The following is a 17,687-nucleotide window of genomic DNA, read 5'->3' on the forward strand; positions in this document are numbered from 1 at the left end:
AGAAGAGTCAGCATTGGGCTGGAGAGCTGGTTTAGCAGTTAAGGCACTTCCCTGCAAAGCCTAATGACCAGAGTTTGATTTCTCAGTACCCATGGAAAGCTGGATGCACAAAGTGGCGCATGCATCTGAAGTTTGGTTGCAATGCCTGGAGGACCTGGTGCACCCATTCTGTCTCTCTGTCTCTGCTTGCAAATAAATGTAAATGGAAAAGAGCCAGCATTTCAACAATGCAGTAAAAAGCTGCATGTATGCATAACATGAATCCCAAGTAAGCTGTCCTCCCCACTACAGATGACTTGTTGGCCACTGATGAGTCCTGATGTTGTTAGTGGTGGAGTCATGGCAATGGCACAGATGAAGCCACCATGAGCCAGGACATACATGGTTGAGTGTCTACAGCACAGGTGGCAAATAGCTCACTGCCTGTTTCAGCTCAAGAGCTGAAAATGGTTTTCACAATCTCAAATGGTGCAAAAAAGATGATGAACATTTTGTGACACACAAAGATTATGTGAAACTCAATTTACAGCATCCATAAATAAAGTTTAACTGGGATGTAGCCAGGCCCAGCAGTTTCTGTGCTGCACAGGGCTGCTCTTTGGCTAAGGCAGAATAGCATGGCCACAACAGAAACTACACAGCCCACAGTGCTGAATAAACTGTCTGCACCAAAAAAATTCACCAAGAAGCTCCACATGGGCTGGAGAATTGTCTCAGTGGTTAAAGGTGTTTGCCTGCAAAGCCTGATGTCTGGACGGGATCCCCCAGTACCCACGTAAAGCCAAATGCACTAAGTAGTATACACATTTGGAATTCATTTGCAGTGGCAAGAGGCCCTGGTGTGCCCATTCTTCTCTCTCTCTCTGCTTCTTTTTCTTTGTATCTTTCTCTCAAATAAATAAAAATATTTAAAAAAAGAGTTAGGCATGCCAAGAATAATAATTTACAAAAAAAAAATAAATATAGCAGCAGCTGGGCATGGTAGCACACACCTTTAACCCCAGTACTTGGGAGGCAGAGGTAGGAGGATCGCTATCAGTTCGAGGCCAGCCTGGGACTACATAGTGAGTTCCAGGTCAGCCTGGGCCAGAGTAAGAACCTAACCCCTCTCCCCCCAAAAAAACCACCAAGCAGCAGCAGCTAGATACAGAGGATGGAACACCAAGGAAGAAAGACACTAGAGCCTTGAAAACAGGACACTACTCACCTTAACAATTCTGCAAATGAGCACATCATAGCGCTGGTGGTTGATTCGGTGTCGCACCAGTACTTTATTCACCATAGGTATGAAAATTTGGTACTAAGACAGGAAATAGGAAGATATCAGAAACTACTACTTTGGAGAATAAAAGTAGAGAAAAATGTGTTACCACAACTACAGTGTGGCTACTTTGGAGTGTTTGGCTAGTTCTGTTATTTCCAGGAGCCCAGTTTACCACTGTAGCTATAACCCCCGTCCAGGTCTCCACTCTCTTCCACCTGCTTCCTACAGTGGTTGTAGGTCTCCTGTCCCCAGTGCATTTTCCCATTGCCATTGAGCGGCCTGATTTAAAAATACTGTCAATGACAGTTTTCCTGTGATGGCCCCAGTAGTGACCTGCACACGCTAGTGGGTTGATGATACCGGAGGCTGCTGGGCTTCACAGCCCAACTTTCTGAATTAGTATACCTGGCACAGGCTCAAGGTTCCGCTCTCCCAACAAACCCACAAGAGTACAGATGCTGATGGTGACTGTCCCAGATGGCAGTCTGAGGCCCTTTGCTCCAAGCCTGAGTGTCTGCCCCATCATCACATGCAGTCTAATCTCTCCAAGCACGTCCCCACCAGTGCTGAAGGAACACTGCTCTCCAGCTGTGCCACAGCCTCTTCCAGCCGGCTTCACCCCACACACTGGCTGCTGCTCATGTCTGAGTCCCTTCTGGAACTGCTGCTACAGCAGTCAGGTCTCTGCTCACATGCCAGCTCACCAGGGACGTCCTGCCTACATACCTTCAATAAACAGCATTTCTCACCACTTCCACCCATCATGCTTATGAGACAAATGAGCTTGCTCACTTCATTGCATTTTTCTTTTCTGTTACCTCTGGGGTGACACTTAGGCCACACAGGTGGCTCAATGCTTGTGGGACAAATGACAAACAACACAAAAAGCCACAGTGATTCTATGTTCTCCAGATGTGGTTGAGACCTATGTTCTAACAACTGGAGAAGCTGACAAACTCTTCTTCCCAAACAAGGGCACGAGGCCTGTTCAGAACTCCCACCTTACCTTCTTCCCCAGCTGAAAGACAAGAGAAGACAGTGTGTCCATGGCTGTAGAACGTAGCTCTGGGCTCTGGTCCAGTGTTCGAACAATCGGGTGAATGATGCGAGAGGCATAGTCAGTGAAATCCAGGGACTCTGTCAGGCGGTCCACGGTCTCTAGGGCTGCCCTACAACAAGTGCACGCCCAGGCTATCTTAGCCATCAGCACTTTGATGTATGGGGGTGAAATGAATACAAATTATATGACAGTGTGGTGGGGGATAGAATTTCCACAAATTGGGGACATTTCTGGACTAAAATAATGGCAGATGAAATTAAAAATCAGAAAGACGGCCTGGCAACTTGGGAGAAGGGCATTTTCAGTGCAATTCTAAAGTGTAAAGGCTGCTGGTCCACAAGGACAGATGCTCACTTGCGCGATGGCAGTGGGACTTCAGGGGCATCAAACAGCTTCACGATAGGAGGCAGCAACAAATGCAGATAGTCATCCAGATTGGCTCCAAAGAGCTGGATTGCTGCCAACAACTGCAAAGGGAGCAAGAGCATGGTGATGTATGAACAAACAGGTATCAAGTGGCCCAGGACGGGGATGGGGCAGGGGGTGGGTAATTCAAATCTCTGCAGGAACTCTGAAAAGCACTGTCCAGCAGCTTTGAACTGCAGTCTTTTGCCTCTTCCTCCTTATTTCATTTGACTACATATTATTTTGCTTTCTCTGCTGATTTCAGTTGGTAATGAATCAGTTGCTACATAATACAGAAAACTGTCCCAAGGTGGAACATTCACCAAGAACAATCCATTAAAGGAGACAAAATACAAGGAGAGAGGATTGTGAATATATGTAAGAAACTGCAAACATTAGGAATTAGTGTTCCTGGGATTTAGTCTTGTGGAAAAGACATCAGCTTGCCGCTCAGAACAGGGTTTCACACGTCTTAGTTGATCATCCAAGGACTCTGAGAGGCTGGAAATCTCTCTAGAGCACCCCAGGCTACTCACCTTGATAGAGACGATGCGGCCTGGGCTGTTGTCATGCATGAAGACACGTAGCATATGTGGGATCAGCTGGGGCAGGTACAGCTTAAATTCACCTCCAAGAGCTACCACAATTTGCTCAATGAGAAGAATGATTGTGCTCTGGATTGATGTGTTCATGACCCAGAACTCCTACAAGAAGGAAGAGACAGATAGGCAGTCAGGTGCTCCCTTCCTGAAAAGTGAACCTAAGATCTGAGAGGGCTAAAAAGAAGCAAAATGAGGTGGGCATGGTGGCTCACACCTTTAATCCCAGCACTTGGGAGACAGAGGTAGGAAGATCACTGTGAGTTCAAGGCCAGCCTGAGGGCTGGAGAGATGGCTTAGCAGTTAAGGTGCTTCCTGCTAAACCCAAGGACCCAGGTTCAATTCCTCAGGACCCGCATAAGCCAGACACACAAGTTGATGTATATGCACAAGGTGGTACACATGTTTGGGGTTCAATTACAGTGGCTAGAGGCCCTAGCATGCCAATTTTTTCTCTCTCATTAAAAAAAAAAAAAAAAAAAAGAAGACACTCAAGGCCAGCCTGAGGCTACATAGTGAATTTCAGGCAAGTCTAGGCTAGAGTGAGACCATACCTCAAAAATCAAAACAACCCCCCACCAAATAACCATACCAAAAAAAAGGGCAAAAACCCTCTAGAGCAGGAAGTTATCTACAATAGAAACCCTATCAATGATGGCAACACATATGTAGTAACACTCTCAGAGCCTCTTAAATACTTCAGCTAAGTAGTCAATAAAAACAAGGATAACTTCTCAAATGAGAAGCTTTACAGAAGGATGAAGTATTTTTATCTAACAACAACATCAACAAAATGGGGCTTGGGAGATGGCTAAATGGGTAAGACCACTTGTCACACAAGTATGAGGTCCTGAAAAGGCCTAATTTGTCCTGAGTTTGATTCCTTAACACCTATGTGAATGATAGACAGGGCCATGCATTATCTGTAGCCCCCGCCTGTTGTGGAGCAGAGACTAAGTATCTCTGAACTTGTGAAAATGGCAACTCTGAGTTCAGTGAGAAACTCTGTCCTCAAGGAAATGCACAGATGAGTGACAGAGGACACCTGACTTTCTCCTCTGGTCTCTGTACACATCTACACATCTACACATATACAGGATCACATACCACACACACACACACACACACACACACACACACACACCCCATACTATACTACACATGCGTGCACACACATACATACCAATTTTTAAACAATATTTTATTTATTTATTTGAGAGAGACAGAAAAAGAGAAGCAGAGAGAAAGACAGAGAGAGAATGGGCATGCCAGGGCCTCCAGCCACTGTAAATGAACTCCAGATGCATGTACCATCTTGTGTACCTGGCTTACCTGGGTGCTGGGGAATTGAACCTAGGTCTTTTGGCTTTGCAGGCAAGTTCCTTAACTGCTAAGCCATCTCTCCAGGCCCACTTTTTTTTTTTTTAAAGCTGGGTTTGATGGCTCATGCCTATAATCTTAGCACTCTGGGAGACTAAGGCAGGTAGACTGCCATGAATTCAAGGCCGGCCTGGTCTACAGAGTAAGTTCTGGACAGTGTGGGCTATAGAGTAAGGCCATGTAAAACACACACACACACACACACACACACACACACAATTTTTTTTAAAGCATTAACAACTGGGGCTGGACGTGGTGGTGCACTCCTTTAAACCCAGCACTTTGGAGGCAGAGGTAGAAGGACTGCTGTGAGTTTGAGGCCAGTCTGGGACTATAGAGTGAGTTCCAGGTCAGCCTGGGCTAGAGTGAGACCTTACCTCAAAACCTCTGCCCCTACCCACCCCCCTAAAACTCATTAACAACTGAGAATGCAAAACCAAACTAGAAAATGCTGGCAAGACTTACTTTCTTTCTCCTGGAAGAAAAACATTCTCTGTGAAAAATTCATGTTCACTCTAGATAAAAACACTGGTTGTCAGGCCATGAGTTCATCTGATGTTCATTCACTTGGACTGCACACTTCTTCAGAGAAAGCCTACCTGCCCCTAACTACACCACCACAGGCTCCTCACAGGGTTCCTCTACTCAGAGAAGCCAGCAACCTGCTTGGGGAGATTGGCCTATCACTGCTCACAGATGGTTCTCTTCCCAAGGGAGCTCATTAAAATGTCCAGGTCCAGGAGCCCAAGGAAGAACGCCTGCTATACTTCTCCATTGAAATGAAATGAGCGCAATCTACATGCTGCAGGGGGCTCCCTGCCTCAAATCGCTGTGCTCTGATCATACTGCTTTTTGGGAATGATTCAGAGATAACACCAGCTTCCTACTCTGAGTACACAGTTTCCTCCCTGCCTTTCTTCCCCTGCAAGGCTATTCATTTGGCCTAAATCTTCCTTGTACTCAACACTTTGTGGTAGGAGTATGGAACACAGCAACTCTTAATGACTTATACATGTAGAAGCTTTTCACTTCTAAGACCTAGGTTCAAGAAAGTTCCACTTGGGAGGCTAGTCATATTGAGTTTGATCCTGCTGCACTCTGTAAGCTAATACACAAGAAAGGGAGCTGGGTGTGGTGGTGCATGCCTTTAATCCCAGCACTTGGGAAGCAGAGGTAGGATTGCTGTGAGTTCAATGCCACCCTGAGACTACATAGTGAATTCCAGGTCAGCTTGGGCTAGAGTGAGACCCTACCTCAAAAACAAACAAATAATAATAATTTAAAAAAAAAAACACAAGAAAGGGGTGGGCAAACAGAAGTCACCACCCCACTTTCTGTGGATATAGTCATGGTTGCCAAACAAATTGCCCCACAGAACCACTTAAATTGCCCAGCATAGTAGGGAAATGATAGTGCTATCACTGCAGTCTTCCAGCGCCGGCTAATGCATGTTATCAAACCCTGGGCCTAAGCCCTTCCACAAGCGCCAGTGCAGCCGGAAGGTGCCACTTACGCTTTCAGAGGATGTGAGGCAAAGCATCACCTTGGTCCTCAGTACCTGGGGGATGACTACAGCATTTTACAGGTGTGGGAAACCTGGACTCCCAATCCCCCCCCTTCAGGCATGGTTTTACAGGCTGTAAGAAAGAGGGCCTTTTGTGGGAGCAGAAAAGCACTGAGGTGATTTTAAGTGAAACTGCTTTGTTGTGGGCTAGGCAGTAACTCTAGACGCTCAGGCAGATCACTCTTTTAAGATTCTGACTCAGACTTTACACCTTGTATTCTTGTACCCGGAGCTGGGAAGCCTGGATTCACAGTCCCCCCCCCACCGAATCCATTGGGTTACTTGTAATACTTAGTGTGACACCTCCATAGTGACTCATTAAGAAAACATGCTTTTCAAACTCATTTTCTGGGCATCCCTTGATCCACAGACAGACAAGAAGTAAAAGCATTAACTTCTACTCACTCTCATGAGGGTGACTATCTCATCCATATAAGGTCTGATGTGGCTCTTCACAAAGGATACCAACATTCCCAGCTGCTGGAAGAGAAACTGAAACAGACAAGATCAGAAGATTGGCACCATGAAAGACAGTTCTCCCAGGCTTACCCAGAGCAAAGACAACAATGGAATCAGTATTCACACCACCCCATCTACTGAAAATATGTTTCCAAAACAGACTTAAAACCTATGGTGGTGATGGTGGCACTGACTCCACATGTCAGGCCAGCTTGTTATTAGATGGCAGGAGCTTCAGATGGATACATTGTTTTATGCCACTTTGTCACTCATGACCTTTGTGGCCTTCATTTAACCTTCTTGTGCACTGCCTTGTCAGTGAGAAATTGGAGATAATAGTACTTTTGTCATAGGAAGCTGAAAACGACTCTGCACGCAATGAACACCAGCTGGCACAGAATTCCTGGAGTGACTAACAACTTAAAAATGAACCTGAGATGGGAGAGATGGCACAGTGGTTAAGGCGTTTGCCTGCCAAGCCAAAGGTCCCAGGTTCTATTCCCCAGAACCCATGTAAGCCAGATGCACAAGGTGGAACATGCTTCTGGAGTTTGTTTGCAGCAGCTAAAGGCCCTAGTATGCCCATTCTCTCTCTCTTTCTCTCAAATAAGTAAAATAAAATTTAAAAAAGAATATGAAATTATTAAATATAAAATGTAACTTTGGGGCTGGAGAGATGGCTTAGCGGTTAAGCGCTTGCCTGTGAAGCCTAAGGACCCCGGTTCGAGGCTCGGTTCCCCAGGTCCCACGTTAGCCAGATGCACAAGGGGGCGCACACGTTTGGAGTTCGTTTGCAGAGGCTGGAAGCCCTGGCGTGCCCATTCTCTCTCTCTCCCTCTATCTGTCTTTCTCTCTGTGTCTGTCGCTCTCAAACAAATAAATAAATTAATTAATTAAAAAAAAAGTAACTTTGTCCCTAATTTATTTCTACAATAAATATAGCTAAATATTCATTATAGGTGTTGTAGCTCATTTATAAACAATTAACTCAATAATATCTTTCTTTTCTTATTTCTTTGGAGACAAGGCCTCATGAACTACAGATTGACCATGAATTTGCTATGTAACCATGGATGATCTTGAACTTCTAATCCTCCTGTGTCTATTTCCCAAGAGCTGAAATTACAGCTGTGCCATATCTAGCTCTCAATTAGGTTTCAATTAAGTGTCATCAAGAAATTAAAAGCCCAAATGGTGAGCAAACTGACAGAGGGACTAAGTAAGGAATAAAGAGAGGCATACACAGATGAGTCTATTTAAGGTGGCATCATTTTGTTGTTTGTTTTGAGACAGGGTCTCACTGTATGGCCCAGTCTATATGAACGGATAGCATTTCTCTTGTTTCGCCTCCTAAGAACTAGGATTACAGGGGTGAGCCTTTTAACTGCAAGAAGAGTTGCCATCACTAAATAAAGCTGAGAATAAGGAGGGCTTCAGTAAGGGAAGTCCCAATGACATTCCAAGTTAGACTTGTCTTTAAGGTATACTTTGTTATTTTGTTAAGATCTTCAGGAAAAAGGGCTGGGGAGATGGTTCAGTGGGTAAAAAGGAGTGGTCATGCAAGGCCAGAGGGCAGGTACCTCACTCACAGGGAAAGCTCAAGGGGTCCATCACTTTTCTCCTCCCTAACATTTCTTCACAAGCTTCTTCTCTTTTTAAAGCTCTGAATATCAGTATTTTATAAGAATTATTGTTTCCAGCAGGGCGTGGTGGTGCACTCCTTTAATCCCAGCACTTGAGAGGCAGAAGGATCGCTGAGAGTTCGAGGCCACCGTGAGACTACATAGTGAATTCCAGGTCAGCCTGTACCAGAGTGAGACCCTACCTTGAAAAACCAAAAAAAAAAAAAAACCAAAAAAAAAAAAAAAAAACAAACAAAAAAAAAACAAAAACAACTATTGTTTCCTTCCTGAAATATATGGAAGACTAGATATGCCAAACCTTCTACTATAAAAAATTGAAAATCAACGCATTAAAAAAAGAGAGATGCCAGGTGTGGTGGCACACACCTTTAATCCCAGCACTTAGGAAGCAGATATAAGAGGATCCCTGTGAGTCTGAGGCCAACCTGAGACTACATAGTGAATTCCAGGTCAACTTGGGCTAGAATAAGACCCTACCTTGAACCCCCCTGCCTCCAAAAAAAAGAGATGATCATTGGAACTGAACCTTTCTGCATACAGGCAGAACTGCAAAGAGCTGCATTTTAAGAGAAACTGTGAATTTCAAAAACAAAACAAAACTAAACTCCTATCCACTGGCTAAAGTAGGTGAAATAATTTGTTAGTTTTGACGTGAGGTCTATCTAGATAAATGATGTGTCCCCTAAGAGCTGATAATTTCAGGCCTACTCTCATATGGGTTAAGCTATGTGGGTGACCTGGGAAACCCTAAATAAAGCATTAATTTTGAGTTTTCCTGATCATGTAGCAGAAGCACAAGCACATGGACTCTTCTCCAGACAGGCAACTTCAGGGCAGAGGTTCTAGTGCTGCTTTGGGTAGCACCACAATGAACCTGATCCATAACCCATATAAAATACGCCAGGAAAGAGACTGCCACAGCATGACGCAGAAGAAATAAACAGGCAGCAAAATTAGACTCATCAAAGATTTTTTAAAAAATGGTATTATCAGACAGAAAGTACAAAATAAATCTGTTATTTTTGTTTGTTTGTTTTCAGATAGGGTTTCATTTTAGTCCAAGCTGACCTGGAATTCACTATGTAGCCTCAGGCTGGCCTTGAACTCATGGCGATCCTTCTACCTCTGCCTCCTGAGTTCTGGGATTAAAAGTGTGCGCCACCATTCCCAGGTAATTAATCTGTTTTACTTACAAAAATCAAAGTAGGAATAAAACAGATGGCAAGGAACAAAACGCCACCAGAAATTTTGAGCATAATGAAAAAACCTAGCCTAGCTAAAGAACGTACTGCTGTTGAAACTAAATAAACCAGTAGCAGGTTAAAAAAAAGAAAAAAAAGATATAATCGAAGAATATGTGAAAGTAGGGCATGGTGGTACATGCCTCTAATCCCAGCACTCAGAGGCCTCATAGTAGGACCCTGTCTCGAAAAAAAAAAGGCTGGAGATATGGCTTAGCAGTGAAGGTGTTTGCCTGCAAAGCCAAAGGACCTTGGTTCCATTCCCCAGGACCCACATGAGCCAGACACACAAGGGAGCGCATGCATGCATATGGAGTTCATTTGCAGTGGATAGAAGCCCTGGAGCACCCATTCTCTCTCTCTCTCTCTCTTTCCCTCTCTCAAATAAATAAATAAATAAATAAGATAAAATAAATAAATGACAAAAAAGGATGGGGGCTGGGGAGATGGTTCCATGGATGAAGCAACTGCTGCATGAGCAAGAGGACCAGGGTGTGGCTTGCCGGTACTCCTGGAAGAAAAGGAAGGAAGAAGGATGAGGAAGAGAAGGAGAAGAGGAAAAAGAAGAAAAGCAACTCAAATAACTAAGATAACCACAGAGAAAAGAGGAATTAAGCCATTATTTTTCAACAGCAACATAAGGAAGCCAGAAAATGGAGGGATAATCTCTAGAGTTATAGGAGAATGAAGAAAAATGTCCTCAACTAGCTAAAGAAATATTTAAAAGGAGGGCGAAGCTGGGCGTGGTGGTGCACACCTTTAATGCCAGCACTCAGGAGGTAGAGGGAGGAGACTGTCATGAGTCTGAGGGCACCCTGAAAATACAGAGTGAATTCCAGGTCAGCCTGGGCTAGGACTAGACCCTACCTCAAATAACAACAACAACAACAAGTCACAGAAGAGCTGGAGAGATGGCTCAGTAGTTAAGATGCTTGCCTGCAAAGCTTAATGATGCTGGTCTTATTCCCCAGTACCCATGTAAAGCCAAAAGCACGAAGTGGTGCATAAATCTGGTATTGGTTTGCATGGCAGAAGGCTCTGGCACATCCATTCTCTCTCTCCTTGCAAATTAACAAAAAAAAAATCATCAAAGAAAATCTAAAAACTAGTTGCATATCTGCTGTTTCTTTTGGATAGAAACTTTGCCCCTTAAGGGAAGAAGGAGGCTCAAGAGATTCACAGGAAACTTGTAAAACCCAAGAAGTTCAGGAACTTTGCAAGACTCGCAAGGCCTCCCCAAGGTAAGTAACTGAAGGGAAGGGCCAGGAAGGGAAAGGAGATTCTGATGGTGCAGCTGTCTTCCCACTGTGTTGGGTACCAGAGTTGTCACCCATGCTGGGCTAAGAATTTTGTGATGCAGTTGCCCTAGTCAACCGTGCTCCTGTAAGGAATGCCAATGAACTCACTGGTTTTCCAAACTAGACTTGGATGGAATCCTTTCCTTGTTTTGTTGCTACCCTCCCTATCTAATAGAATAGAAAGAGACTCCTAGGAAAAATAAAGCAACATAAATATGTCCATCATAAGATTTTGAGCTCATTTCTTTCCATAATTGACAGATTTAGCAAACAAAGTTTAACAATAAGGCAAAAGATTTGAACACAGTATGTTAACAAATTCAATCTAATTGTGTATGTAAAATCCTGTGCATAAAGTTAGCAAATACATACTGTTCCCAAGCTCAGGAAGTCTGTGAAAATCAATGAAGCACTGGACCATTCAAGCAGTTTCGGCAAACATGAAATAATGATAAACTCAAAGCAATTAACTTCAAAATCAATATGAAAAAAATGTAAAACCTTGTAAGTTTCCAAATAAAATATCCACTTCTAAATTACCCAAGGGTGAAAGGAGAAACCAAAACAAACATTAGAAAAGACTTATTTATGTACAATAATGAGAATGCATTATTATTCAGCAAAGAGTAGTGAAAAACTGGAACCGGGTATTGTGGTGCATGCCTTTAGTCCCAGCACTTGGGTGGCAGAAGTAAGAGGATCACTGTGAGTTCACCAGCCTGAGACTATAGTGAGTTCCAGATTAGCCTGGGCTAGAGTGAGACCAAGACTTTGTCTCAAAAACAAACAAACAAACAAAAAACCAGAGTAGTGAACCAGTAATACATGGTGAACCTCAGTAGTATTATGACAAGTAAAAGCAACCACACAAAACCTACAGATGTGGTTCAGTTGGTAGAGCACTTGCCTAGCATGCATGAAGCCCTGGGTTTGATCCCCAGCACTGCATAAACTGGGCATGAAATTCTAGCACTTGGCAGGTAAAGGCAGGAGGATCAGGAGTCCAAGGTCATCTTCTACCACATAGCAAGTTATATCAAGTTAGATACATTAAGACCCTGTCTGAAAAAAAAGGGGGGGGGCTAGAGAGATGGCTTAACAGTTAATGCATTTGCCTGGGAAGCCTAAGGACCACAGGTTCCAGTACTATTGCAACTAGTCCACAATGAAGTGGCATGGTGGTGACCATGCCTTTAGTCCCAGCACTTGAGAGGCAGAGGTAGGAGGATTGCCGTAAGTTCCAGGCCACCCTGAAACTACATAGTGAATTCCAGGTCAGCCTGGGCTAGAGTGAGACCCTACCCCAAAAAACAAACAAACAAACAAAAAAATTGAAAGAAAATTTAAGTCTAGTTATGAAGACGCAGCCAGAAATCTGTCCTGGAGTACATTCCACCACTAGATTTCATTACTGAGAATACCACTGCTGCCCTCCCCTTGGACATTCATCTTGTAGCTATCCTATGGGATCAAACAGAGAATTGGATTGAACCAACTGTACACTTAGGTGCTAGTAGTTGAGGGGAGGACATGCATTAGTTTCCAGCAGCAAGCAGAATGCCGTGCTATGGGTCTTCTGTGCAGGTGTGATGTGGAGCAGTGAAAGGGGTTTTATGTACTTACTTCCCGGATGGCACCATCACAGACTCGAATGACATTGAGGAATGTCGGCATGACCTGGGGCAAGAACTGCACACACTTGAGCCCCAGGGACTTGAAGATGAAGGTGATGGCCTGAACTACCATAGTGTGATGGTGGGAGAGGGACTGGTCTCGGAAGATCCGCATCAGGGCCACCATGGACACAGCTGGGTAAAACTCATCCAGGGGCAGGTTTCCCATGTTGACCAGCATTTCACTGGTGCTGTAGTCCGCTAGGACAAAGTCAGAGAGAGAGTGATAAGTATTCGTGACATGACTCTGATGTTGGGCAAACCATGGTGAACAGCAACTGAACCCCTTCTGAGACATAAGCATTCATATCATCTTCCCTGGCATGTTTCCACAGCACTGGGAGTACAGAATACGGGGTCTCCTAGGAACCAATGAATAGGCTTTCTCACCATCAGGAATGAAACAGATTCTGCCTTTTCTATTACCCAAACTGCTAAAGCCTGAAACTACACAAAATGTTTTTGTTTTTTTTTTAATTGCTAGTTTTAACTTAGCTTTATAGCATTAGGGCTCACAACTTTGTAGCTGAAACCATCAATAAAAGGAATTAAAGGGAATTAAATTAGGCAAACATCTGCTCCCCAGCTGCCTGATCCCTAGAGAATGAAGACGAGTTGGCAGGCACATGCTGCGACGTGAGGAGTAAGGCTCCCAAGGACTCTGCAATGAGGAGATAAGAAGCAGGACAGGCCACAGGCTGACTGACCCATACTGCTGACAAGAACACCAGGAGATCCGGCCCAGGCTCTGTCCCCTACGGCCATGGAAGAAGGAATCAGAAGCAAAATGAGAGCACCTATTCACAGTTTGGGAACAAATCATTTCATTTTGGGAAAACAACTAGTCTGAAAATAGTGGGGAAGCTAAGCCACTGTTAAACCTTCACTTTCAAAACCAGACCTATGGGTCAAGGCATAGGCAATGGGGCCCTAGGGCTAGACTGGGTGGAAAAAAGAGCTCAGGACTACTTACTGATTGCTAATAGTTTTTCTATTTATTCTATTCTCTCTCTCACTCTGTCTCTCCTGTTTCTCCCTCTATCTGTCTCTCTCTACCTATCTCAAATAAATAAATAAAAATAAAAAATATATTTTTAAAAACCAACAACAGAGAATAAGGCTGGGTGCCATGGCTATGCCTATAATCTCAGCATTTGGAAGGCTGAGGTAGGAGGATCACTGGGATACAGAGTGAGTTCCAGGTCAGCTTGAGCTACAGTGAGACTCTGCCTTCACAAAAATGAAAAAGAAAGAAAAATTAAAAGAGAAAAGGACAATAAAGTTAATCCTTTTTCTCCCTGACTGCAAGGGAATAAAAACCATGAAAGAAGCACTGACAGATGGAAGAGGTGATGGGCTGATAATTCCTACCTCTCGTTGGCATCAGACAGGGTAGTGGACTTAACATGTTAACCCTTGACAAAGAATTTAGACAGATTGAGGACTGGCTCCACTGGAGTAACATCTCTGCTGGAATTCAAGCAGACACTAGGCTTTTCACTTGAAAGTTGTGAAGAGAACCAGTATCTTATAATTTCAATTATCCAGCCCAACACACATCCTAAACATGACCTGGGATAGCTTTGTGAGTCTGAAACTGGCAAGTCTCTCATGGTTCCCCTACTTACAGGAATCCTGACTTGACTTGGATTCTGACAGACTGACAGCAGAAGCATCCCGGGACTGGTCAATCATGCCGATGTTCACTTTGTGTTTGTAGGGATCCAAAGCCCCCAGGAGCCCTAACACACGGATAGCCTGAGTAGGAAAGGGGAGAAGACAGAGAAAACATTCACCCCATGTGATTACAACAGGGTTTCATATTCCCCAGTTCACACCCAATAGACTGGCAACATGAACAAAATGGAGGGTAAGAAGCTGAATCCACACAGTGGGCATGCTAATGCCATCCCATCTCTCTTCACTGTTCCAGGCATGTCTTTGGAGACTGTGTTCCCATGCTTTCTACCTCTCTCCGTGTGCCCTGGTTCTGCTCAGTCTTCAGAAAATTCAGCAGCACCTCAAGCAGGGTGGGGTACTTCCTATAGGGTTCCACCACATACCCAGTGCTGGCCACCAACTGCCCAAGGGTCCACAGAGCCACCTGGATGAACAAGAGAAAGAGACCACATGGTTCTTCAAGCCAATGTGAGAGAAATGGAAACACAGGCATACTCATGGTGTTATTATTATAGTCTCAGGCTGGCCTTGAACTCACAGCTCTGCCTCCCAAGTGCTGGGATTAAAGGTAAGCACCACTGCATTCGGCCTTTTTATTTTTTATTTTTTTGAGTTAGGGTTTCATTCTAGCTCAGGCTGACCTGGAATTCACTACGTAGTCTCAGGATGGTCTTAAACTCACAGTGATACACCTACCTCTGCCTTCTGAGTGCTGAGCTTAAAGGCATGTGCCACCCTACCTGGCTGTTCTTTTTCTATGCATTCAACATACAATGTTAAGCACTTATTATATGTCAACTCTGTGTAAAGCACTGGCTAGGCACACTGAGGTGAACAGAGAGAAACAAGGCCCCTGGTAGCATGGGTATGCCTTCTCACCCAGGGAACACTGGTACTCACCTGCCTTTTGGCCAACAGTGAGGAGTCCTGAAGCATGTCCATGATGATGATGAAAAGCTCATCAACCCACTTCCTCATCTCTAGGCCGCTAACCTGTGATGAACATGATAAAGAGGGTGCTAGGCTGGATGAGAAATGATGGCATGAAGAATACTTTGAATGGGTGTGGGGGCTCATGCTTATAATCTATTACTCAGGAAATTGAGGCTTAGGGTTACTCCAAGGACAAGGCCAGCCTAGACACCATAGTGAGACCTGTCCCCACAAACAAAAAAGAAACAAGTATCTTGGTGTCCTCAAAGGTTACAGCGTTTCTTTCCACCCTATACAAAAAGCAGTTGTTGCTTTACCTGAGCCAGTTCTCCTATCGTTGCCAACACATTATTGATCACACCTGGATTCGGATCAGGGTCTGGATCTTTCAGCTTCAAAATTAAAGCCTACAGAAAGATGACACGAGGAAATGAATGCAGAGCGGAATCTCTAAGAGAGCTTTCTAAACCCAAGAGGGCTGGGAGTGTGGCTTACTGGCAGTACACTTCCCTAGTACATGCAAAGCCCTGGGTTCAATCCCTAGCACTGCAAACTAAACAAAAACACTCCAAAGACTGCCTCAGTCTTAATTACTTCTAGACTTTATGAATGTGCCTGTTCAAGCTTTTCTCCATACGGGGTACAAATCCAGTGTAGGAACCAGCAAACTGCATGACTGAAGACATTCCTCATGTGTTCTTTCAAATATACCTGCTGACCAGTTTCATGTTCCAGTTTCATGTGTCTGACGTAAGTGAAAATCTCCACTTCAGATTTGAAATTGTTCATATTTTATACATAAGGACTTTATTTTTATTCATTTATTTGAGAGAAAGAGGCAGATAGAGAAAGAAAGAGAATGGGTGTGCCAGGGCCTCTAGCCACTGCAAATAAACTCCAGACATATGTGCCACCTTGTGTGTCTGGCTTATGTGGGTCCTGGGGAATCAAATTTGGGTCCTTAGGCTTTGCAAGCATGCACCTTAATTGCTAAGCCATCTCTCCAGCCCTGTTTCATATTTTAAAGCTCATTTACTTTATTTTGGGGAAGTTACTTTATGCTATCTACCTGCTTCTCCTTTGTAAGCATATACAAGGATGAGCCTAAGGCCTCTTATGTCTTACAGAAAAGCATCTTACTTCTTTTTTTTTTCTTTTTTTGGTTTTTCAAGGTAGGGTCTCACTCTAGCTCAGGCTGACCTGGAATTCACTATGGAGTCTCAGGGTGGCCTCGAACTCACAGTGATCCTCCTACCTCTGCCTCCCGAGTGCTGGGGTTAAAGGTGTGCACCACCACGCCCGGCTTACATCTTAGTTCTTGCAGAGCTCTTTCCTGCAACTGGTGAGATTCTTTTTTTTTTTTTTTTTTGGTTTTTCGAGGTAGGGTCTCACTCTGGTCCAGGCTGACCTGGAATTAACTCGGTAGTCTCAGGGTGGCCTTGAACTCACGGCGATCCTCCTACCTTTGCCTCCCGAGTGCTGGGATTAAAGGCGTGCGCCACCACGCCCGGTTAAGATTCTTTATCTCAAGGTGCTGGGTGTGGCCCTTGCTCCCAGTCTGGACACAAGACATGATCTACTCTGTTCAGTTTATCAATGGGCATTAAGTACTCCCATCTCTCAAACAAGAGGTAACAGGAGAGAAAGTGTCAGTTATAACACAAGTTGTATGTTACCTTCAGAATAGGTTCCATATAGGGGCGGATGAGTCGGGGGGCATTGGAGACCAGGTGCCCCAACATGCGGGCACTCTGTTCTTTGATTCTCCCAATACCGCTGTGCTCCAGCTCTGTCAAAATCTGCAGGGAAAAAAGGCTCATGTAGGCAGACAGCATTACAGAGAAGAAAGATGTATCAAAAAGGGAATGTGATAGCGAGCTAGGAGAAGGAACCAGGCTTCAATAGTGGATCAAGTCTCTACCAATACTCAACAAACAATGGATGTCTGTACAGCTAACAGAACAGCATCTGTGACTAGGAGGAAAACTGAAGCAGCTCCTTCTCCCATCTCAGCACCGCTGTAAAATCCTGCAGCACTGGCAGAAGCCACAGTCATAAGAACTGTGATTAGGGGTTTGCAGATATGAGGAATGACGGGCTCCTTGAGGGAAAAAAAAAAAAAATCTTTATCCAGACAGAAAATCTATAAGCCAAGAAGATCTATAAATAATAACAAAGGAGCAAAAGAAGTGCCAGAGCAGCTATGAAAGAGAGGCATGCAGATGCTCCACAGCTGCACTGAACACAGCAAGATAAAGACAGCACTAAGCATCACATCAATAGGAGCCCTTTGGCCTTCCTGAACAGAACCACCATGCTTGTTCAGATATCCTTGAAACACTTGCACATCAGCACGTTACGCTCATTGTGAAGTAGAGACAGCTTAGTATAGTCAAGACTTCGGTACAGCTGAGGTTGCCAGAAGGAAATTTAAGCAATGAGGAAAGTAAACATCACAAAGCCCAGGTTAACTCAGCTACCCAGAGGA

General features: G+C 44.3%; 1 protein-coding gene across 1 annotated transcript in view; it reads right to left on the reverse strand.

The window, feature by feature from the left end:
* Positions 1–17,687, reverse strand: part of Mtor (mechanistic target of rapamycin kinase) — a 156,512-nt gene that overhangs the window by 115,386 nt on the left and 23,439 nt on the right. The window contains exons 14-24 of the mRNA XM_045151108.1: positions 16,876–16,998; positions 15,517–15,606; positions 15,167–15,259; positions 14,556–14,690; positions 14,215–14,344; positions 12,537–12,787; positions 6,678–6,764; positions 3,266–3,433; positions 2,679–2,791; positions 2,271–2,433; positions 1,208–1,300 (exon numbers count right to left, since the gene is read on the reverse strand). Of these exons, the coding sequence (XP_045007043.1) occupies positions 1,208–1,300; positions 2,271–2,433; positions 2,679–2,791; positions 3,266–3,433; positions 6,678–6,764; positions 12,537–12,787; positions 14,215–14,344; positions 14,556–14,690; positions 15,167–15,259; positions 15,517–15,606; positions 16,876–16,998 (1,446 nt within the window). The remainder of the gene's footprint in view (positions 1–1,207; positions 1,301–2,270; positions 2,434–2,678; positions 2,792–3,265; positions 3,434–6,677; positions 6,765–12,536; positions 12,788–14,214; positions 14,345–14,555; positions 14,691–15,166; positions 15,260–15,516; positions 15,607–16,875; positions 16,999–17,687) is intronic.

This window comes from Jaculus jaculus, chromosome 5, assembly GCF_020740685.1.
Source record: "Jaculus jaculus isolate mJacJac1 chromosome 5, mJacJac1.mat.Y.cur, whole genome shotgun sequence".
NCBI lineage: Eukaryota > Metazoa > Chordata > Mammalia > Rodentia > Dipodidae > Jaculus > Jaculus jaculus.